The 24,564-nt window shown below is 46.9% G+C and overlaps 1 protein-coding gene across 1 annotated transcript in view; it reads right to left on the reverse strand.

Moving 5' to 3' along the window:
• Positions 1-8,306, reverse strand: part of GPC3 (glypican 3) — a 406,178-nt gene extending 397,872 nt beyond the window's left edge. The window contains exon 1 of the mRNA XM_045994515.1: positions 7,941-8,306. Within this exon, the coding sequence (XP_045850471.1) occupies positions 7,941-8,115 (175 nt within the window). The 5' untranslated portion in view covers positions 8,116-8,306. The remainder of the gene's footprint in view (positions 1-7,940) is intronic.
• Between the last annotated feature and the right edge of the window lie 16,258 nt (positions 8,307-24,564).

A 24,564-nucleotide genomic window follows, 5' to 3' on the forward strand; every position in this document is an offset into this window, starting at 1 on the left:
AGGTCTACAAAGAACAAATAAATGGGCTTCATGTCCACCACCCCACCCTTGGTCCCAACTGCAGATCAACATAGACAACGAAGCACCCAGAGACTTGGTCCTTCGCTAGGTGTATGCCATCCTCGGATCTCTTTCAACAGCAGTCAAGTCCTGTAGACTGTTTCTTTAGGGGTTTATTCTTACCTTCGCTCCAACCTTTATTAATAACTTTACACAAGGCACGCTACTCACCACTCTAGAGGATATCATGCTGAATCAAATATGGCTTCTGCTGTCTGCCATTGTAGGGTCTGGCAGAGGCTATGAATAAGCTATGTACTTCACAGAAACACAGATACTAAGCAAGAAGAGCAATAGAGTATTTCTGGGACCCAAACGCGCTTGGGGCTTAACTCCACATTTTCTATGCACACCCAAGCTTCCAAACTCAAATGTTTTCCAGTCCTTTCAGGCTGTTATGTGTCAGCGAACTTTCTGATACATACCACGGCAAGGGCTTTGAATGTCCTCCCTGTATCTGTCACTCTGACCCTTCCTCTCTTCCCCACATTTCCCTCAGTGCCAATCATCTGGGCCAAAATTGGACAAAGAGCAATGGAGTACCCCAAGATGCTGACACATACCATGAGAACCAGGATGCAGAGTTTGGGGGAGAGGGAGCAAAACCATAATGAAGGAGGAAAGTATCCAAACACAATTCTAATATTATTTTCAAATGAGCATCATCCCTTTCTTTTTCACCCTCTTTCCTAGTTGGGCCTCTAGCTGAAAGAACTCCCCATGGGTCATCCCTAGCCAACCAGTTGAGTTTTCTCAGCTGACTTTAAAAGCTTGCCCCAGTGCATACAGAAATTAAGAGAGCTCTCAGGAGGCCCTTTATCCTACTCCAATAAAATTTCCATGGCTGAATATCCACTTCAGACTATGTCCTTTTAAATGTACATTTATGAAGTTTCATGTTATCGGTAAGAAACACCAAACACCAAAGAAAAACTTACATACTTTCCATGTATGTTTCTGTAACTGACACCCAGTTGCATTATTTTTGAAACCTAAATGCCACCGATCTGTAAAGTAAATAAATGCATTTATCTATATGTGGATATATTTAATTTATCTATAAACCTCTTAGACTAGCCTTGTAACCAAGCATAGAATACTTACCTCTTGGAAGGATTTGCCTAAGTCTACTTCTTTTGGGGAATTTCAGTACAGTCACATGAATTCAACCAGTCCTTTGCCACTTACCTATAGACAACAGATGGAGTTTTGACCTGAAAAAGGAGTTGCTTTTTTAGAAACCTTAATATATTAGTAAAAGTGAATCAACTACTTAAATATTGGCGTTATGGAAATTTTATGTTTGTAATACATTTCTACTTCCAATCATTCATTTAGGCGACAAATATTTATCAAGCACTTATGATCTGTACTACGAGATGGGAAATACAAAGACGAAAATCACAGTCTGGCAGGGCAGACGCAGATGATTATGAACACATACCTTAAAGATGCCATACTCAGGACTTCTAATTTTCCAGTCATAAACTTATTTCCAAAAGGCAGACTCGAAAAGGCCAGCTAAAATTGTAGTCTAGAATTCTGCCTTATTCTGGATTTATACAAGAAACAAATGCATGCCACTTTGTGAAAATTCTGAAAAACACAGGATATTCTCAAAATCCTCACTTCTGAGAAATGTACATCATTCCACTGTCAGGTGGATGGATAGAAGACAATGAATGGAGGTTTCTTTTATAAAGGCTTTAACTTCCCTGTCCCTTCTTATTGCCACTTTCACTTGTATTTTATCTCCCTTCCTATCAATTATTTATCAATATAAGCCTATTAAGTATACTTCAGAGAGCTTAGGAGATTTACTAATCTAGCATATAAACACAATTTCAGCTACTGGAAGTAATTAACTATTTGGAACACTAGCAATGCATTTCAGTCCTAACACTGACTCTCTTTTACTCATGAGGAAAAATACAAACTCTCAAATAAGGCTTTGTCCAGCTACACACAAAGAGAGGGAAAAGTGAACAGGTCTTTCTCAGGAATCAGTCCAAATTCATTTTTGTTGAAAAATGGTGGACAAGTATTTCTAATAATTAGCACTCGGACAATTGAGGTTTAATTGGCCTAATTTGAAGTACAGAACTAAATCTTCTATACTTTGTACATTCAATGAGGTCTTCAAGGGAGACTACCGCGCTCCAATGAGGGTTTTCTCCACACACGCAGCATTTCAAAATGCGCATTTTCGCTGCCAGTATGCCCACCTTCACTTCGCTTTCTGACTCGCATTCTCCCTGTCATTCTGTCTCAGAAGGTAAATTCCCGTTACCTTATGCTGTCTCTAAAGTCAGTCTGGGGCCCATGGTTTGGATTCTATTCTCTGATGCTCATTTCTTAATGGAGCGCTGGGGATCCTGTTTCAAGTCAGACAATTTGCTAAATATGGGCGGATGAGTGGGGGGGGTTCAGCCCACACTTTCCATTAGACACTAGCTTACCCAAAACTCCAAACCCCTTTGCAAGCTTGGCTAGCGCCGAATAGATGTTGGCTCCTGGTATGGGCTCTTGGATTGAGCCTCTGCACAAATTCTGATCCCAGGCTACACAAACACACGCACGTGTTACAGCTCGACCCCCAAGTACAGTAATGTCAACGTTAGCAAGAAAGGTCCAGCTGACATTAAATCAAAGAGTTCAATTTAAGAGATGGCTTACAATTTATGTGCCATAATAATTGTTGCTCTGTAATGATACTATGCCAGTCATAACAATGTTGCTAATTTCAATCTGTTCTTTGGGTCCTTGACATTAATAAGCCCTTAAGCGATGGTAAGAGTTGCCAGCTAACTGAGGAAAGACTGAATCTGGTCCAGGCCAGATATATATAGCCTGAAAAGTTTGTCCACATACCCCAACAGTGTCCCCAAACAAACTGGATTTAGGTTTTTAAAATAAGTAAGATGACATAGAGCTTAGGAAAGCATCTGAGAGTTCATAGGAATACATCATGATCGCGAAATTCTATCATCGTCGATGATATACTAAATGTGCTGTGGGGCTCTTGGTATTGTGCTCAACACTGCACCAAATGCAGTGCTTTCCCTTTAAGAAGCTTCTAATCTAAAACATACAAATAACCATATGCAGAAAAAAGCGAGAGATCAGAGTAAAGGAAGCATTCACAAAAATGTACAAATTCAGCATGCCAGAACTTTTCAGTTGAGCAATATGATCCCTAGTGAAATTCTTTCCAAATGATGTATCGTGTGCACAAGTTATAAGTGATTATCTTCAATTTTCTTAGAAATGAGTAATAAGATACCTCTTAAGACCCATGCTTTTGTATATGCATCAAACACTAAAGTTGGCATGGTCATTGATAGCTGCCATTTAAGGAAAAAACATATTTTCTGTCTTGTCTCACAGCAGACAAACCCAGGCCTCTTTCTTCCCAGGTTGCTAATAAGCAGCCTTTTTCTAGGCTACGGTGAACAGCAAACATTGCAACTCTCAAGATGAAAGTAGCAGAACGCTCAAAAATATTGCATCAAAAGATTGGATGCGATCTCCCAGCCCATAAGGAAAAAAAATTGCAAAACTGACACCATCCGTGTCATCTAGCATCCACCGGAATCATCTCTCGCATGCATCTCTTAATGCTTGTGCGGAATTTGCTCCAAGAATTAAGAAAACTCTCTTTAAGATGGCGGCCCTATTAAGAGCGTCTGCCCTATCTCCCACTTCATCTCTTCAGTTCTTTTCCCTTGGCCAGGCTGGCTATTGTGACCATTTCAGCCAATTTCCTGGAGGTATTTTCTAGCCCTTTTCACCCTATTTAATCCTACAAGTTTCCTGAGAAGTCTGTTTACTCGTAGGCTCCCCCACTAGACTGTGAGCCCCTTGACAAAAGGGGCTGTGTCTTACTCCTCTTGGCACCTCCAACACCTCACGGGGGCCCGGCCAAGGAGCGCCAGGCTCGGGCTTCTCGAAGGCCCAGGCGCTCCACCGACCACCAGTCACCTCCCGACCTGGCCCCACCCTGCCCTCCAAGCCCAGCCAGGTCCCACCCGTCAGGGCTCACCTCAGAAATCAATTCTGACCCCACTCTGAAGGGTCCTCCCAACTGCTCCCTGTTAGGGGGGCAATAATGCAACTTGGTCAAAGTGTGAATCAGTCACCTGCTTGCCTCCCCCTCCAGGGCGGCCTCAGGACAGAGAAAGTCCTCCCACACCCACAGCCCAGGCCTTGTTCTCTCTCCCGACCTTAGGACCGCGAGCTGCTTCAAACTAATTAGGGGACCGCAGCTGGCCACCCAGACCACCCAGACCTGGTGGCTACTTCTCACACTTTAAAACAACTACAACCAAGAGCAAACTCTCTCTTTGTTTCAAGAATGCTGATTTTTATTTTTATGGTGTTTCGTCTATTTTGAGAAACTCTCAAGTCGGGCTTGCCTCTTCGGGGTTGCCTTTGACCCACAAGGGAGTCTGGCCTTCCTGGGATTGGTCCCTGCACTTTCCAGGGCCCTCTAAGGCAAGATCCCTCAATCTTTGGGGAGTTGCAACACTACCACAGTTTGTTTGATTTTCTCTTTCCCGTCGTCCGTCCCCTTCACCACCAGCACCCCCCCCCCACAAAAGCGGTGTATGGCATTCATAAAGTGAATTACACTTGATTTTTGTTTAGAGGAATTTTTTTTCAGACTTCTGTAACATTCCCTTGAGACAATTGGAAACATCATTGTCTGATTACTAGCTCACTTTCCTTGCCTAAAATTGTATCCATTCTTGATTGCGCCTGTGGGTAGGTTAAGCAAAACAAAATAAACATCCAGACTTATGAGCTCATTGGCTTTTTTCTGAATTTTTCTAAATTAAATAAGGGCAAAAGAGCTACACTGAAAGTCAGTTATATGGATTTTTCTGCCAAATGCTAACTCTGTGTGCCTGGTTTCCATCTGTGGGGCTTTCCAAGCTACAAATCCTTAGGGGGTATGAAAAGATCTATGGATTTGGGGGACATGTTATTTAGAATTGTTATCCCGCGCCTTTGAATGCTCTAAAAGAAATGGGAACACGAGATTGCAAGGCTTTAGATGAACTTTGTGGAAGGCTGGTGTAGCCCTTTAGCACCAGTCATTTATTTTTTAGGCTGTCGGATTTCAAATGCCATTTAGTGGCATCCATATTAATATAAGAAATGTACCTTATCCGCTCTAACCCAATTCTGCTAATGGCCGAAGTTAGCAGTCAATCCCAAATGCTCCCCTTAAGTGAGACAGGACATTCTTGAGGATTTCTCCTTACTGTGACCAAATCTCATTTTATCTGGGACAAAGAGAGCTTTAATTAGCAGTTAATACAGTGACACGGGCAAACTGAACATGGCTTAAAATACAGAGGAGGGAGAAAGTCAAGCGGTCATCTTGATGGCTCATAACTACCAAATAATTTGCAGCTCTCTTTCAATTTCCAACCACTGAACGACAGCAGCAAATGACACATTTATTCGCTTTGAAATGATGTGCTTGCCATTGTATTTAGTCGGCCATTATCATCTCTTCTCTGAAATACTGATGAGCTCTTTCCACTCCTGGACATTAGGATTTTCACCATGTTTCCTATTCTACAGTGCCCAGAGTCGCCAAAGGGAAATATGGGACACATGGTTTTCATGGCAAGTCAAGAGTTCCGGAAATCTGTGCAGACCCTGGAAAATCCAGGATATATGGTCGCTGCCTGGGTGTCACCACATTTGAAATTTGGCTTTACTCCAGCACGAGTCAGAACAGTGCCTGCCCGCCATGTAGAAGGTGCTGGCCTCTGCACCCAGCTGTGAAACAGAAGTGAAGTAGGGAAGTTGGGTTTTTCTGAAGACCGTTGCAAAGTGATTTTGCCTACAGAGTTTGGGAAATGCTGGAAGAAAGGGGCAGGGGGAGTCCGCCTTAGGAATTCCTGTTCTCTACAGTATGGCCATCCTTAGGCGTGGAGTGAGGGAGCTCGCAGGGAGAGAGCTCAGGCCAAATCTCTTACACACAGTGTGTGGGCCCTCCCAGTACTTGTATACAGAGGCCGCCGCAAAGAGGCAGGCAGCCCGGAGAGCTGGGGAGGAGGGAGGACCCGCGCCAGCAGGAGTGAGTGTAGAGGGAGGGGGTTGCTAAAGGAGTATCAGTGTGTTCCTTCTGGTCTTTTTCTTCTTTTAAGCACAACCTTTCCTCCCTGGCTTCGAATCAGCCGAATGTGGCCCTAACCCCAACCCCGGAACCATTCATCTGGTGGGGACTCACCCTGTGAGGACCAATTTTTACATTATCAACAAAAGCGTGTTCTCTGTCCTTCGCAATCTAATTACCACGGCACTTCGAGGGCACAGAGATTTCGCCTGTTGTTTCAGCTCTGCGCAACTGATTCATAGGTTGCCCCTTACAGCTCTTGCACACGCCCACGTGGTACGTTATTAACACTTAAGAGTGGAAGAGGTAGTTCTTCCCTCCCATAGAGCGAAATCCTGCAACGCAATATTTTAACATATGCGCAAACGCATTTCGGTTGCCAAAAGGGGTGACCAATTACCTTTGCAACCAAACAGCAGGCTCGCTCGGCTCTTTTCATCCACCTAAAGAAAAGGCTGAGGGCTGAGGGCGCGCTGGCTGCCTAGGTAACCTCCCGCTAGTGAACTGCTCTCGCTGGCAGCGCCCACAGGGCGCGCATCGCCTTCCCAACTTGGTCCAAACATCAGGCCCGCCTCTCTGACTTGTTGAGAGCAACGAGCCAAGTTTTTGACGAAGGCTGCTCCCCATCCCTCCGAAGCGAGGGACGCGCGCCTCGCTGGAGGCACGGGCTGGGAAGAGACCCCCGAAGGCCACGGACGTCTCAGGGTTTGCGAACACCACCGGCCGCTTCTGCAGAGCGCGCCTCCGCTAAATTAACCTGTTTCAAACCAACTCTTCTTGCCCGCATTGTCAGTGTAGCAACTTGTCCTAATTGGATTCTAAGGCAGGCTTTTAGGAGTCCAACCGCGGGACAGTCAATCACACAGGGCCATTAATATTCATCTGTTGACAGCGACAGCCCTCGGCTAAGGTTAAAATATGCCCTTACAACACGATCTGATTGTGCAGAACAAAAGGCAGGCGTTCGGAAACTTTCCTCCACCTAAAATCATCTCCCCTCCAGGGTCCAGCCTGTCAAGAAGGCAGATGAATTTGAGAAGGGGAGGAGTTAAATCATCTTTGGACTCCTGCTCCCCGGCCTGCAGCACCGTTTTCGAAGCGATTTTGCCAACCTAGATAAGGGACGCTGTTTTGAAGGGAAAGGTCCGGTCCTCCTCCTCTTGCGGACCCTCCTGCTAAAAAGTTTCCCCCAGCGTGCACTCTACCTGCCACTGCGGATTCGGAGATCTGTCCCCAACTTTGTCTGCACTTGGGCCCGCGAACCCCGGAACCCAGGCTACGGAAAGGAGGGCGTAGGGGGCAGGTTGGGGAGAGAATGGCCGGCCGTAGGCACGGTCCAGCTCAGGCTGAAACGGTGGCACGTTCGTGCAAGCGAAGGTGGCAAATGCTCGAAACACCGGCTCGGCGGCGGGGCGCCAGTTCGCCGAGGCCGGGGGAAGCAGCTCCCACCTTCCTGCCCTCCCCAAAAAACCGGCGCTTGCGAGGAGGCCCTCCCCGCCGTGCCTCCCACCCGTACCTTCCCTGACAGCAGAGCGAGCCCGGGAGAGGAGGACACGGTCCATGCTCAACCCTCCGCCCTCCCCCGGTAGACCTGGCCGGGCCCCGGGCGCAGCGACCACTCCCAGGTGCCCAGCGCCAGGGCGCACGAACGCGGCTCCACGAGGCCAGCGCTCCCCGGGTACGGTCGCCACGCGCCCCCGGCTCCCCGCCGGGCGCGGGGGGGACGCGTGCGGAGACGCCTCCTCACCTGGCACGGGGGTTTCGGGCACCCACTTGAGTCCGGGCTGCAGTCTCTGGAAGAAGGAACGGACCTGGTGACAGGTGGCGTCCGGCGGCGGCGGCGGGGGCTGCGCCTGTCCCGGGCAGTCCAAGCTGAGCAGCATCGCCACCACCAAGCACGCGGTGCGCACGGTCCCCGCCATCCTGCTTCGCGGGCAGCGAGGAGAGCGCGGGAGAGTGGCAGCGGGGGCGAGAGCGGTCCCGAGACTCGGCGAGGCTGGCAGCGGCCCTGAGGAGCAGGAGACGTGCCGCTACCCAGCCGCGGCAAAAGTTTCCTCGCAGCTACCTGGGCGCGCGGCGAGGGCGGGAACGGCTCGGCAGCTCGGGCGGGGCGGGGCCGGCGGGCGGGGCGGGGCGACAAGGGACCGGGCGGGGCGGGGCGAGGCCAAGCGCGCGGCCAGGGGGCGGTGGCTGCCGAGCGGCGGCGAGCCTGCGGGTGCGGGGCGCCGGGCTGAGGGGTGGGCTAGGGCTCGGCGGCGCGGGGACCGGGCGGGGGCGGCGGGGAGGAGGGCGCCGAGCGCGTGCGGGGGCTCCGGGCGGCCCAGCCCAGCTGCCCGCTCGCCGCCGCTCTACCCAGGGCGCTCTGGCATAACTACTGCAGAGGGGCTGCGGGCTCCGGCACGCTGATTGGCTTCCCAGCAGCCATCCCCTCTGACTGGCTCTGGGAGAAGTTCCCCAGCCTCACTCCTCCTTCCCGCCGCTCATTGGCCTACAGCCGGCAGGGCTTTTCCCTTCAGGATTTTTGCGACCTCTCCATCCTTCCTTGGGGTGCGCGGAGGCTCACTGGCCTCGGGGGGTGGGGGGAGGGGGCCTCTCCGCTTTGCCACAGGCCTCCTGCCAGTCCGGTCCAGCTCGCCCCTGGCCACCGGAGCCACCCGAGGTCTTCCTCCTCCGCACAAAACCCTCCTGCCTCTTCTTCTGCTCTCTTCCAGGGGCTTCCCTCAAAGGGTCTTCCCAACGCAGCAGCCCCTGCCGGGTTCTCAAACCCAATCCGCGAATAGTCACATTCAGGGGCAGCTGGCGACCACCGGGGGGTTCACAGTCTGCCTCATCTTTGACTCCTGTATCTAAAAAGTCTACAAGCCTTGGGGATTTGCTACGTTTGATTCCAAAGAGCCACACAAAGTCAGAGAAAGCACCTAATCCCAGGATGTTAAAAGAATCTGTCTCCTGCAAGATAGCCACCGGTGACCCTTCGCGAAGCAAAGCATAACTGGTAACAATAAAATGACCTGGGGCTTAACGCCAGCCTAACTCATTAGAAAATCATTGGACACAGCAGATTCATCGAGCCAGAGCTTGCCTGTTTCGTAGATGGAGTAGAAGGCTGTTTGAACTGTCTCCTAGACCCAAATCCCCACCTCTCCTGCTTAAATTTCTCCATTAGAAATCGAGTTCTTTGAAATACCTCTTAAAGGAGGAATGCATTTAGTCATTACCCATGTGCTCATAGGTAGTAGGGATCTTTAACTCTCCTATTCTCCTCTGTGAACAGCCCCCCCCCCCCCAACATGCCTCTTAGCACTGTGCCTTGTACCGGGTAGGAACTCAAAAAGTTCTCATACAACGACATGATTTAACATGTGGATTAGTTTCTCAGTGTGGATTCGTTTATCATCTGATCGTGCTGTTTCTGATCTAGGTAAAAGTAGATTTTGATAAGGAAAGAAAAGGGAGAGCCTCCACACCACGAATTTTCCCGGAGTGCCAGGCCAGGGGAGAGAAGGCCACGTGCCAGAACTTGGGGGCTAAGGAAAGAGGTAAAGGAAGGGCAGGTTGCTGAGGAGCTCACTCACTCACTCACTCATTCATTCATTCAGTAACAAATATTTGAACTCCTACTATGCACCCGACACGTGGGATGTAAACAGACACCGAGGATCCAAAGATTAACCCTTGATACTTAACTTCAAAGAGCTACAAGTGGAATGGGGAAAACAACCAAATAGAAAATGTTAACACAGCACATGGTCAGTGATAAGACAGAAGCAAGGGCAGGGTTCTAAAGGGTGAGAGGGTAAGTCACAGACAGCTTCCCAGAAGAAGAATGGTGCCCTAAATTCAGGCTTACAAGGCCAAAAGGAGCTGAGGGAAAGGAAGCAGCAGGAACAGAGACGGAGCAGGGAGAGCCTGTGGGGCCCCACTGGAGGGTGGGAAATACAAGTAACCTAGGGATGGGGGACGGGTCAGAAGAGCTCCTGGAGCCGAGGTGAGCGAGCAAGGGCCAGGTTGTGAAGCCTGGAAGCCAGGCCAAGGAGCCAGGGGAACCACTTAAGGGAATGTTAAGCAGAAGGATGACATGATAGTATTTGCCTGAGGAAAAGTTCTCTGCAGCAACTTTGTGGGTTGCGGAGAATGGCTTGGAGAAGAAAGAGGCCTGGAAGCCAGTTAAAATGTTGTGAAAATCATCCAGACCAGAAGCGCTAAAGGCCCAGGGCAGAGGCGATGTGGAAGGGGAAGGGAAAAAAAAAAAAAAAACCTAGCAGCGGTATTTGGGAGGAGAATGAAAAAGGCTTAGTGACCTGGTGGATGTGGGGGCTGGGAGAGGAGTCAAGGACGGAGGGCTCATTCATTCTTTTTTCAACAAACATTTGAGTGCCGCCTATGTATCTGGCATTCTTCTCCTACTTCATAATTTTGCCTGGGGCTAGGCCTGCGCCTGCATTGAACATTTGACAAATGACATATCCACTTTAAAAGAAACACCAATTAAGAGTCATAATTTGGCTGGTGAGTTTGATATGTTCCACCTGTGGAGCCCTGTGACCAAAGGGCAGATTGGAAGGCAAGCATTGATTGAATTTCATGACCTCGCAGAGGAAGACATGACCTCCCATAAATTCATGATCTTCCAGAGCTCATGCAACTAACTACAAAGGCAACAGTTGTTTTCAACTACTGGGTATTGAGTACCTTGAAATGAGGGACACAGGCCTATTTTTAATATAAAGTTCTTTGTGTGCAATGCTCTGTATGAGCCAGAGCGGTGCTTCCCAAAGTAAAGCGTGTGAATCCCTGGTGATAGGGGTGGCCAGCGAAGGTTTTGGGTGTTATTTTCATCGATATTTATTTTAACGTGGGTTAGAAAAATATATACATGAGCAGTGCCCCTAACCCATGACTGCGTTAGGACAAAGCGAAGTAGACAGAGCTGGTACAAATTACCTTCCATAAAAACGTGAGCTGCCTCGAAGAAAAACATGAAAGAGTATTGCGAACGTGACGATAAGGCAAAACTTGTGGGGTGCTATGTGATGACCAGGATTTGGACGTGCTCGTAGGCAAACCGGCCCCGAGGTTTGGAGGACTACGTCTTTGGCCTCAAAACGTCTGCCCCTCCTCCAAGCAGCTTCTTCCAGGCTCTGACCCAACCTAAGCGCGGGGTAAATAAAATGTGCTGTGCTTAAGAAGTGGTTCCATTTTTGTAAGGGCCCCTAAAAGACTTTCTGGCCTTCCAGCCCCCAAGCGATGACTCTGGCAGTAGAATTTCAGGCACTGGAACAGACCCCAAGGAAGATCAGACTTTGGGGCAGGAACAGCTATTGACCCGGGACGGACAAACATCCAGTTCCTTTCCCAAAGTCTCAAATCCGTCCCATTCCATACTCTCCACTGCCCATATGAGTGACTGTGAATTAAGATTGGGTTTTCTTTTTTCTCTTACATAAACAACCATCTTACCCCCTTCGAGGCTCCCTTCCTCGCATTAGGAGTCAGGCCAGTGACTCATTCTTACTCTCCAGCTGGAAGAGACAAAGAGAAACAATCAGTCGAGAAACACAAAAGGGTGTGCGGACCGAGCCAGTGTTCGCTTTCTGCAGCTCATGGTTCTGTGCCTTTGGGCCTCACTGGAAGCATTTAGATGACACCGTTGGGCCCCATTTTCCTCTTTGGACCTCAGAAGAACTTTTCTTCACCTTTCGTTCCTAGTCTCCGGTTTGAAAGAATTCGAGAACTCCCAGCTGTAGCCGGCAGCTATTATCTCGCTGTAGCTGGGAGGAGGGTCTAGTTCCATGGTTGCAAAAGCAGCATAAATCAAGGTTTCTGGGAGAGAGTTAAGAAAGGGTCCTCAGCAGCTGCCGCCATGGGAGGGGTTCTTCCACAGCCGTGCACACGGCCACACACGCACACATGGTTTGTCTTGGGCCCGGTTCCCTTTGCCTGCCTCCCCCCAACCCCCAGAGGATGCCCTCCCCTCCCCACCCCCCTCAGGTGCACAGGGCCTTCTCCTCCTCGCCGCTACCCTCAAAACCGGCTTTCAGAGAAGAAACTTTCGGACTCATCCGCCTATGGTCTATCTGCCTGATAGGATACGATGGGGCTGCCCACCCAGGGGTACGGGTATTTTAACAGGGATCAAAGCTTTAAGCCAAAGGAACAGAGCTCTCCAAACTGTGGAATTCCAGGCATTCGCCAGTGGGAAGGGAGTGTTTAAACTGAGGGGCAATGAGGCCTTTTTTGGTGCACCTGAAATCACATCATGTAGACAGTTGCTTATACGTTGGACCGCGGCTGCCCCAGTCGACACCTCCCTAGCTACACCTCTGCACTCCGTGGCACACAGCCACTTTGTCTCCCCTTCCCTTGCAGTGTATGACTCCTTTGTGGGGCGGAGAGGAGGGGAGGCGCCAGGCACACTGATCCCAATTCTCCCAAATGTATAAGCTATGGTCAGAGAATGAATTATGGTCCTTTGGGAAAGAGTGTTCATTCATTCATCCCAGCCAGCAGGCCAGTGCAATGTAAATGGTAACTTTGTAAGTTGAAAGACTTAAAGCCATTTTGAAAATTGCATAATAATCCCAGGCAGAGTTTGGCTCCGTGTGTATGGAAAATTAATAGGGCCGGCTGAGATGCTTGCATTATGAGTTGTGGATGGATAGCCTCTCCTCAGACCGGGGACTATGCTCAGCCCTCAGTAAATCCACAAAATATACTGAGGTTCTTGTAAAGCTAGAGTCTGAGACTTGGGGGGGGGGGGGGGAACTATTGAAATTTTTATTTGTGGCATCATGTTGATTACTATAAATAAAAAATTATTCTGTTCTGTCTCTGTATGAGGGATATTGATCTAGATTCCTAACATATTTCTTCATACCCCTAGTCCATTGATTTTTTTTTTTGATTGGGCAGATATAGTGTATCTATAGCTAATATTTTGTCTCTTGCATAAGATATTTGGTTTTCTAAACAATTTAAGGGGTTTGTAGTTGTAGTTTGTAGTTGAACTATGGTAGCATTAAATTGAAAGTCTGGTGATGCCTGAAGCCTGGCTTTATGCACCACATGGCAATTCACACATCCTTTGTTTTGGTTTGAATTATCGTGGCCCAAAAAACACAGTGCTTTAGGTAATGTAATATATTTATTTTGTCATATGGTGTGTAGAACCTATAAGTAATTTTACTGTGTTTTTTTTTTTTTCCTTGGTCTTTATGCTCTGGACCCTAGGTCTCCAGGAGGTCTACAGAGGACCTCCAACCTGTTGACCTCTCACGTTGTTTCCTTCCATCAGGGTCCTTTCTCGTCCTCAGAGCTCCCTGAATTCCCAGCAATTCGGGGGAGGAAAATCAACAGCCACCACCACGGGGAGCAACTCATGCTTTCTCAACCACCTGTCCCATTCTACTTTCCAAATTCCATCCACAGTTCTAAGTCTCGGGGAATTTCCAGAGTAGCAACTCTCAAGAAAGGGCCATCCCCACTGCAGCCCTAACTCTATCGTCATCATAAAGACTATCTATCCATGAGGAACTGTGCTCCTGAGCAACAGTGTGGTGGGACCCTGCTGCCGAAGAAAGGGGAGAGCATACCAAACCATTCTACCCTACCAGCTAAGCCCAGTGTCTGCCAAATTTGCGATACAAACCCCTGGAGGGACCATTGTCTCCACCATGACTTGCAAACTTTAGATGAGCATGGGTTCTCATTACACTTCTCTATTTCCTCTAGTACAGTGCCACTCAAAGTGTGGTCTGTGTGCTTGCGCGGGTCCCTGCACTGCCGGCTGCCGGTCTGTGCCAAATTTAAGTACAAAAAGGGAGAGTAAGCCTTTAGAAAATTTTACAGCATTTTGATACCGCAGCCACATGGAAGCCCGTGATGAATTGGTCCCGCTGTTGAATCTCATAATTGTTTCAAAATGGTCCTGTATCTTGGTTTTATTTCTCAGTTTTTTCTAGTCATTCAATTTTATTGTAGATTCCCCAAGTATTTGTACACGTCAGATAGAAAATAAAAATAATATAAAATAAAGGAATCCTAGGATGTGCCCAGTGCCATGGTAGTCACTGCATAAATAGTTTTCAAATAAAGCCCGTTGATGCGTTTCTCTACAAAAATAAATCCCCACCTTCCCTAGTTATAGAGAGTTCCTATTAAAATCACAACACATAAACACATTCCAGTAATACGTAGTCCATCTGAAGATAAATTTTGAACTAAAAGGTTTATCCTGCAAAAATTTCCCCATAGAAACATTCTTCTTCTCTGGCTCACTTTTACTCAAATATAGTTTTTGTGAGATTTTGCATCTCGGTAGATGTTGGTGTAAATTGCAAAACAGAAGTTGGACTCCACAGCTTTCGTATTTTATTTTAGCGATTATCGCCCCACCGCCAATTTTATATCATGTTTTCTGTTGTAAATAAAGGAGATGCAAGCCTGTGTATCAAAACATATCTTCTTAGAGCAAGATGATAAGATCCAGAGGGAAGTACTGCTTCCTTGGAATGCCTTTATCTCATTCATCCTTACAACATGTCAGAAACATAGCAAGTCTCCCCTGCCATAAATAAATTGCATGTCATTAGTCAGAAGATTTAAGCTCTTTTGGATGTCTCCAGTCCTCCTCTAACTCCTGTTAAACTCGTGGTTAATACCATATGGCTTGTTAGCAGCTTTTTGTCTGCTATTGTTCTGAAACTGTTTTATGTGGGAGTATCCAGTCTTCCCAAATCGACTGGAATAATGGAAGGAACATGGGACTAGCAGTCCAAAGAGCTGGTTTCTAATTCTTGTTCTGCCACTCTGAGCATTGTGACCTTGGATCAGTAACTTAACATCTCTGAACCCACAGCTTCCTTAACTTCCAACTGAGGAAGGTGGTCTATATTCTCTCTAAGATTCGTCCAGCTCTGAGTCTGTGTTTCTGTAACTTTGAACTCCTTGAAGGAAGGAATCTGACACTTCTATACGTCGCTTCGAGGACAGTACCTAGAGCATCGCAGACCCCCACATGAGTGTAGAATGGATGCCTGAACGCAGCCCTCACAACACACACCCCAGCAATGGGGGTGCAATCTCCACAGGAGAGTCCTGAGAAATATTTGTTGGTCCATCGGTGCTCTGCTTCATCCAAGTTGTGTGTGCAACATTTAGAATCTAATTTTTCTCCTAACAAGCAGCCCAGGCATGCTTGTTGTAAGCAATATCGCAAGAGTGGAGACACAAACAGACATACTTCTATTGTATTTTCTTTATCTCCGGAAATCTCAGTCAGAGATTTTTAGAATTACGTCATTAAAATTTTTAAGTGACTGAGGCTTTGATGTTGATTCTTGAAGACTGTAAAGTACTAAAGGTAAGAGACTATGTTTATCTAAATCTCGCTGCATGGGGGTCTAACAGGTTACTATATTGCCTGGAAATGATGGTAGTAAACTTTTAGAAGGGTTTATTATTAATTTTTCCCTGTCAAGAGACCTGTGTCAACCCTTTCTATGAAATCTTTCTGAAATGTCTTACCTATTTCCCTGCCTTATTAAGCAAAGTATAGGAAATCTAACCTATTCTTGCTGTTTTGTTTGTTCATATTTAACTCGTGTACGAGGTTGTGAATATACAGAAATGGTGTTTCACTGGAGTCCAGTCTGTGCTGGGCCCATGACACATCATGAAACTTGCTTTCTTAAAAACAAGCGCAACAAAAATCCCCTGTGATGATTTGTCCCTTCCTCTTTAACGTATGCTACCGAACATGTAGGGCTCCAAACCGTCCTGCATGAGTCTTCTTTTTGCAAATTGTAATTCTGGAATGAAAGGCCCTTCCTGGGCTGTTCCTCTGCTGTCAATACTCGTCACTAGTAACTTCAGCCACAGGTCAGTTTCATCCCGTTCTTTAGTTTACTTGCCTTAACTGATGTTGCAACACGGGGATCACAAGAGTCCCCGCAGCGTGGGGGAGTGAGTGTGGGTTCTGGAGGCAGAGAGTCCTGAGTCCAAATTCCAGCTCTGTTACTTACTAGCTAGGTGACCTTAGGCCAGCTGCCCTCCCGGTTGAGCCTTCACTTACAAAACAAGGATTAAAGGGGCGCCTGGGTGACTCAGTTGGTTGGGTGTGTGACTTCGGCTCGGGCTGTGATCTCAGGGTCCTGGGGTTGAGAGCCCCACGTCAGGCTCCCTGCTCAGTGGGGAGCCTGCTTCTCCCTCTGCCTGTGGCTCCCCCTGCTTGTGCTCTCTGTGTGTCAAATAAATCAATAAATTCTTTTTAAAAAGCAAGAATTAAAAGCTTAACCTTGGTTGATGATTTGATGGGTAGATAAATTCATGTGATAATACAAATATAGTACAGTGTTAATCGTGGAATACTGGTGTCCACTGCAGTATTCCTTTGGCTTCTCCATATGCTAGGAGAAACGTAACCTTGCAAGGTCTTTGCGAGGACTAGAGATAATATAGGTAAATTGTCTGCTACATTGTAGGTATTCACATTATCCTATGAACTTGAAGACTATTTCTTTTAAGGGCCATCGAAGCCAGGTTTTCTGTTTGCTTTTTGTTTTTAATATAGATTGCCTTATTTTTTAACAAACAACATTTATTGAACAGTCACTAGGTTCCAAGCACTGTTGATACAGCGATTGGGGCAAAATTCTTACCCTCATGGTCCTTACCCAGTTTTGTTTTTAGCCACCAGAGTGATCAGGCCTAACTGAGATCTTGCATTTTTCCTTGCGAGTTCACTGCTGGGTTTGCACAGTGCCAGCTTTGGGGTGTGCCAGATTATCAAGATTTTATAGAATTCAGAAGTCTGAGGGGGCATGTGCTCTCAGAGTCTCTCCTTTAACTACACACTCTTGGCTCCAGCTCAACCCTCCAGCAGCCTCCCTTAAAGCAGGTCCAGTGTGGAGGGTACGATGGCCAGGCTACAGCCAGAGAGACCTGCCACAGGCCCAGGAATTCTCAGACACCGATTTGCCTTTCCATTTCCCAGGGCTTAACCTCTGTCATTTGGCCTCCCCAATTACAATTACATTTCCAGACCCTTTTTTTGGCCTTACCCTCAATTCCCAGCCTTCGTAATGGCTCGTATTTCCTGGATGTAACTACAGGAGCTCAAATTCACTTCTGAAAAAAAAAAAAAAAAAAAAAAAAAAAAGCTTTCAAACTTGAGCTTGCAGCCAGATCTACCCCAGTTTTAAACTCCACAGTCGCATTCACATACACTCATACCATTTCTAATTTACTGCTGTACAGAAATATCATGCTGTATTTACTTCTCTTTTTTTCTGCTCGATACTAGGCAACGAATTGACTCTTCTTCAAAGGAAAACGGCCAATGATTTCTTGACAACTGGAAACAATGCCAGGCTTTCGGGAGATGGTCTATCTGTGCAGGGAAAACATTTCTCCCACATGTAGAAGGGAAAGTTCATCTTCCACAGTGTAACTGCTCCTATGGCAAAAAGGTCATTTAATCACATGCCGGCAGCTAGACAAGATGATAATATAAAGCAGGATTCTGTGTGCTTCTAAGCCATCTGGGGTTTATCAGATGCCCCTACAACACTCAAGAATGGGAAACCCTGAGACGGTTAAAGAGAAAAATCAAAGACTGAAGGATGGATTTGCCTATCGTCCCTTTGTCTCTTCTCACAGGCACCGTTTAGTTCTTGACTCTGCCATGAGCAGATCAACAGAGGATCTTTCTCTGAGCCATTGTGTTTGCACCTGAACCAGCCATGATTCTGAAATCCAGGGGGAATATCTGTCTCACTTTAGTTTGGCTGCGAACAGGGCTTGCACTATTAACGATGTAGCTTTAACACACTCACAGCGTCACTGATATTAACAGAACGTTAAGCCTGCCAAGTTTCCTTACCCCTGTACTAATCTTATTATGGGTTCTTCAAACTGAGGCAATATATCCATTCAGACCATCTTTTTTTTCTTAGAATTTGATCTTTCAGGGTGTTTACATCCAAGAAATAGGGATTAAAGTGATGGTGCCACGCAGGGTAATTTGGGGCCCTGACAACACGCCTCTGGATGTGAGAAGGAGGGGCCCGGTTTCCAGGACTGCCTAATCACCCCAGTTAACTTGTCTCCTTTTCAACTCTCTTACATTTTTTTAACCCTTCATGCTTCTCACAAAGGGCTTCCCCGTACCTTATCCGGATTGTTCTTCCCAGCAGCCCCTCAAGACAGACCAGACGTGCAAGTATTATTACGACCATAACATTGATGCAAACCCTCCCCCCCCAAGATTCGAAGACGTAGTGTGATGATCCCAAGATCACATAGCAGGTCAGCCCCAGAGATGGGACCATAACCCAAGTCATGCCTGTCCATTTCTAAAAGATACAAAAATAAAAGAACTCCCAACAAGCCACACGGCAGTGGTTTAAAACCTAAATGTCATAGGCAAAAACTTTTGAATGTTATCCAGATGTCTTTGAAAGGCTCAGGGGAATCGATATTCACCTTCAAGAGCCAGGCCTGAAAAATGCCATGTTATGAAACACAATGCCAATTTAGGATTTACTAGATGAGAGAGAAAAGTCGGAGACCATATAGACCAGGCCAGGTTTCAGGACCGTTTCGGGTTGCTCTTCCCTTTACTGCAAACAATGACCTTTGCACACAATAGAAAAGCTACAGTGTTGGTGATGGAAAAGCGAGTTCGTTGATATGATTCACTTGGAATTTGGGGGCAGGGGGGCGGGGGGGAGCGCTGAAACTGGGAGACGTTTTGGAAATCACCCCGCAGTTGGATTTTAAATGTTTGGAGAACCTTTTCCTCCTTGTACATGCAAAGCCTTAAGTGGTTCAGGGAAAGTCTGGCTCTGTTTTGCTTTCATCCTGTTATCAGAAAGGTAAATGAAATCAAAAGGAGAAGTCCGAATGAAGAAGCCTTTGAAAGCCTCTGAAATCGCACTTCCTCGGGCCAGTGGAATTTGATAGCTAATTACAGAGACTATCCATGATACAAAAAACTCAGAATTTCTCCGAATGTAGTAGGGATGCCTGGGTAAGGAGGGCCGCTTACATTCATTACAGGAAATCCACAGCTTCCCTGAGGAAAAGTGGTTCCACGGGTCAAAGTCAGGCCTCATGCTTGGAATTAGGGGGTACGGGTCTGGCCGAAGCCCTCTTTTTTCTACCTCGCCTTCACAGAACGAGAGGAGCACAGAGTCCCTCCAAGGAGAGCTCCCCACAGGAAGGAAAAGTTAGCCTACGAGGGGGCTAACCCTATGAAGCTGACTTGCCAGGCCACCCAAGCAGTGAAGAAATTCGTGGAGAGAAAGAAAGAAAAGACCCACAGCCGTGAGCCGAGCCAGCTGGGAGGGATGTTATTACTTTATTTCTGTTTTCTTAACTATGTGTGTGTGTGTGCGTGCGTACGTGTGTGTGTGTGCACGTGCATGTGCGTGCGTGTGTGTTGAGGATTGATTGCAGAAAAATGTCCGAATCCACGGCCCTCAAGATGGAAACTTTTGTTGATATAATTTCTCCTAACTTTCCTACACCTTCCTTCCCTTCCACTCCATTTCCCCAGTGGCTATCAAGAGCTGTATATGTCTGACCACAAAACATCCAGTCAGTTCAAGTCAAAAATGCAGCCAGCCATCTGGATTGACTCAAGCTCTGTCTACACACACCAATTGGCTTGGGGGTAAAAAAATGTAATTCAGTGGAACAACTGGTTATTTTTAAAACAACGAGTTGAATTCAGACAACCATCCAATTAGTTGATTTCAAAATGCCTGTTTGGCGACATGAAAAGGGTTTTTTTTTTCCCCCAAAGGGCCTTGTGTGTGCATAAACAACCTGAACGCTATTCAATTGACGAGCTATTTTGAATCAAGTAGATAACCCCAAAGCAGCCGGCCTCTGTTTATAAAGGGAAAAACTGTTAGAGTAGCAGTCCAGCAAGCGCTCCAGAGGGTGACACCTTCTGTGCAAGGATGCAGTCTGTCCCTCCACGGCGGGGTGGACATACCCCTCTTTGTAGCGCGAGCACCTCGCTCCTTTTTTACAGAAACCTCCGGTGTGCCTTCTTCCTGGACGTGCTGCAGACTCAAACAAACTCAGAGGCAAAGGGGCTTGTGTTAGCTCTCGCCACAGAACATTCCCGAACGCACTCCAAGACGTGAGCTTGATTCTCTCTCACCTTTCCTGGGGTTCGGCCTCGCTCCGGGCCCCCCACGGAAGGCTCCTCGGGGCCCTTCACCCGACTCCAGAGTGAGCTGGGTCAGTGGAAACTACAGAGTTCTGTCTCTTGAGTTCCCCCCCTGCCCCCCGAAATGTGAAAGTTCTTTTTCCTGTGTCACATGGCTAAGAAATGATTTAAGCAAAAAACGGGGGGGGGGGGGCGAAGAAGGTCTCCTCCTGAAGAGAATTTTATTTGCACTCCCCATGCTTTGTCATAAAGGGCATTGAACCGTGTTAATCATATAAGAAGTTTTAGAGAAGCTCTCTTTTTCACATTAGGCTTAAAACATCACCCCTGACGTGGTGCTGATGGCTGCCTTAGAAAAGATTTCTTTGACATCCAAGACACAAAGGACTTCAGCAAACGCTCGGAGTTAAATGAGTAGTGCTAAGTGCTGACTCTCCATCCCCAGTGACAAGCATTTACTAAGGGAGACTTTTGTTACAGCAAATGTCTTGCTTGGGTGTGTCTTAATCCCGAATGTTGTGGAGGTTTTGTTTTAGCCTGCGCGCGCGCGCGCGCGCGCGCGTGTGTGTGTGTGTGTGTGTGTGTGAGTGTGTGTGTGTGTGTGTGTGTTTAAACATTTATTTTATCAGAAAGGATCCTCACAATGGAAGCATTCATGGCCATCTCTGTGGCTGAGTCTTTAGGTTTAAGACTGGCTAAGCGGCCCCAGGTAGAAGTGTTTGCACAGCCACAGAAGGATAGAATCCCAGCCCCCAAGTTGGAAGGGGCCCCATTAAGCCAGTCCTTGTCCTTCAGGCATCCAAGCCAGAGGAATAGCCACCCCTTTCTTTAAGATCTCCAAGGACAAAAACTCCACACGGAGCTCTTTTGTTACCAAAAAATGTGAACTGTAAAACATATTTACAAGGGAAGAATATTATAATCCATATTTAAATGATTTCTTTTCTTCAATATTTGTCTTCCCAAGTTTAAAAAAAAATGAAGAAACTACAAAATGCCCTTTTCCCTTGGGGGGAAAAATCCTTTCAATAGAAGCACTGCTCCTCTTTTCAGGGATCCACATGAGACATTTCTCTCAGGAAATTCTATCAGAAGCTGTGATGTCGCTCCTGAAAAAGCAGGTCTGCTTTTTATCTTATAGATGCTCTGAATCAAGACACGTTTCCTTTTTTTTTTTTTTTTTTCTTTTGGCTGTTAGAAAGCGCACAGCCACATTTGTAATCAATGAACAGGACCCAATCAGCGTTACTGAGCTTTCCTTCCCTTATCTTCTCTTCATTCAAACCTCTTCCCTTGGTTGTATCTTCTGTTGTGGTTTCTGGGCTTTGGGGTTGGCTCGTTTTGATGTCTGTAAGTAGTTTAGTGACACGATTAAGAGGAGCAGATGCCTCTGCTTGGATCCCAGCTGTGCCCTTTCCTAGCTTCCCTTCCCCAAGTCTCAGTTTCCCAATCTGTAAAGTGGACAGAGCGGCAGCTCTCACGTCATGGGGGTTGTTGTCGGCGTTAAATGAGAGAACACAGGTGTCATACCAAGCCGACAGTAAGCAATTCAGTTATTTCACGGGATAATTTTGCTACTGGCTTAAACAATTTCAGGAGCAAGCAGGGCAAAAAATGATTGTTTATTTCCCCAATCAGATTTCCCATCCTGTCTCCCTTTTCCCCTTCTTTCTTTTGTATGACTTCTCTTCCAAGTGAAATCATTTGTTGCTGTTTTAACACTTTGCCAGAACTCCTTCTACTACAAGACAGCGCTACCAAAACTTGCTTGATCTTAAGAATCAACAGAAGCACTTCTTACAAATATAGATTCCTGCTCTTTAGACACCTAAAATTATCTTACAAACAAGCAAGTCCAAGATCAGATGTTTCTAGGACTGGAGATACTGGATGTGATCTTCGGCTTTTTCAACAACAAACAACAAATGCCACGTTGTCTGTACTTTCCTCCAAGAATCTAATCACAAACTTCCAAACTTGCTTTTCAGTAGTGAGCATCCCTCTAACATTTTCATTTTGTTCTCTTGTTTTTCCTTGAGTGACAACTTCTTAGTCTCTGACTTCCTGTCCGGCCCCTTGTGCGAGGCTGTGTCTGTCCAGTCCCTGATGCCCCCTTCTTTGTAAGAGCATGTACTTCCGCACGCCCCAGCCCCTACACTCCTTTGGGTGAGGTATATCAGAGCTAAAGTTGTCAGCCTCTCCGTATCTTTTCGTGACTGAAAGTATATCGCCATTAACCAACAGTTCCTCAGGAACCGTTCCAACCCCTTCTTCAGGAGAAAAACATCTGCAGCCTTTTTTTTTTTATTTTATTGGCCTTCTTGATGGTTCTACAACACAGTCAAGAAGGAACCCCACCCTCCACAAGGCTCTTCATCCTGCTGGGGAAGCCATACAGAGTTGAGAGACCAAAAAAGTCCAAAAAAAAAAAAAAGATTTTATCCGCCTTCCTCTGTTTTCCATGGATGCATGCCAAATCCCTCATACTTAAACTTTTCCCCCCTTCCTTTATTTTGCCTGCCAGTTTTCCTTTGAATGAATGAATGAATTGTCCACCCCTCCAAATTTGCTCAATAATCTACCTCTGTAACTCATTGCAGTGTTTAATCACCTTGGTAATGAAAGAAAGAAAGAGAGAGAGAAGGAAGGAAGAAAGGAAGGAAGAAAGAGGAAGGAAGGGAGGGAGGGAGGGAAATTCTTGCTGACTAAAAGGCTAAAATCTCTCCTGCTTTATCTTCAGACTGGTTCGCCTATTTCCCCTTGTTACATGTAAGTTGCTAGGATAATACGAGTATCTTCGAGATGAATTCTCTGCCAAAAGATCGTGCCACTGAGTCATCACCATCCCCATCTTTTCTCAAAACGTGAGCAAGTCTCGGCAGTGCTTCATTCATGCTAGTAAACACCACCTAAGGAAAGAAGGCATCGGCTCCGAGAGCCTGCATCGTCACTGAAATGAAAGTTTACGGAGCGCCTGCTCGGGCCATGGTGCGGTGTTAGCCCCAGAGACAGACAGAAGCGCTTGCCTCCACACGCGCACACACACGTACTCCCGTGGGTCACATCCGGGGAAGGGGCAGACTAGAAGGATTACTGGAATTCCAGGGAGGAGGCAATTCTCCCCCAAGGGCCCCCGGGTCGTCACAAAAGGTAAGACTCCAAGCCCTGAAGAAAGGGTAGCAGAGAGCCTGACAGAATTAATGTGGACAAAGACCAGGAAACAGGAATGAAAATAGTTTCAGCTATTTGAGGGGGAAACAATGAGGAGACCATTTGCGGAGGGCAGACAGTTTGTGTAGACTAGAAGACGAGTGGCGGGTGATCATGGGGCCGTGGGCCTCAGTGGCTTGGAGAGGGGCCTCAAATGCTCTGCTAATTAGTGCAGCCGTAGCCTGTAAGAAATAAGCGGCGCTGCCCTCACAAATGAAAGAAGACAGGAGACCCCTGGGGCTTCTGGGTACCTTCAAGGAAAGAAACAGGGACATCGATTACAAGAACTTTGTGAAACGTCTTGAGTATTCATCACCGTTTTCCATGTTTGTGACTTTGTTCTTCCCTCGCGGTATCAGCACCATTGGGGGTGACGGCAAGAAGGGGAGAGCTAGAGAGCTGAATCCTACCCCCAAAGGCCAGACGGAGGCGAAAAGGACCCTCAGAAATGGGCTAAGTGGCGGTGGTTTTAGAAGTAGGGAGACAGACCGGGAAAGTCACTGGGGCTCACGGAAGAGGGAGGAGAAGAGGCCTATTTGGAGTCAGCGTGGAATTGTGGAATGCCAGGGAGGGTTTAACTGTGAGGAACCTTAGCCATTTCCCTCCCAGCTCCACTGTTCCAGCGGCGTCTCTCATGCTAAGTTAGAGGAGGCGAACCGAAGAGCCACTGTTAAATGAATGCCCAGTTTTGTGAACCCCAGAGAGCCCGGACACGATTCTGTACCTACAACTGACCCTTGAACTGCACAGGGTGAGGGGTGACGACCCGCCATGCAGTAGAAAATCCACATATAACCTTTGACTTCCCGCAAACTTAACAACTGTTGACCAAAAGCCTTACTAATAACACAAACCGTCAATGAGCATGAAGTTTGTTACGTTATACGTATTCTGTACTGTATTCTCACAATAAAGTAAGCTAGGAAAAAAAATGTTATGAAGGGATCACTCTCAAAATTCATATGGAAGAGAAAATATG

Source organism: Meles meles, chromosome X (genome assembly GCF_922984935.1).
Source record: "Meles meles chromosome X, mMelMel3.1 paternal haplotype, whole genome shotgun sequence".
NCBI classification, from domain to species: domain Eukaryota; kingdom Metazoa; phylum Chordata; class Mammalia; order Carnivora; family Mustelidae; genus Meles; species Meles meles.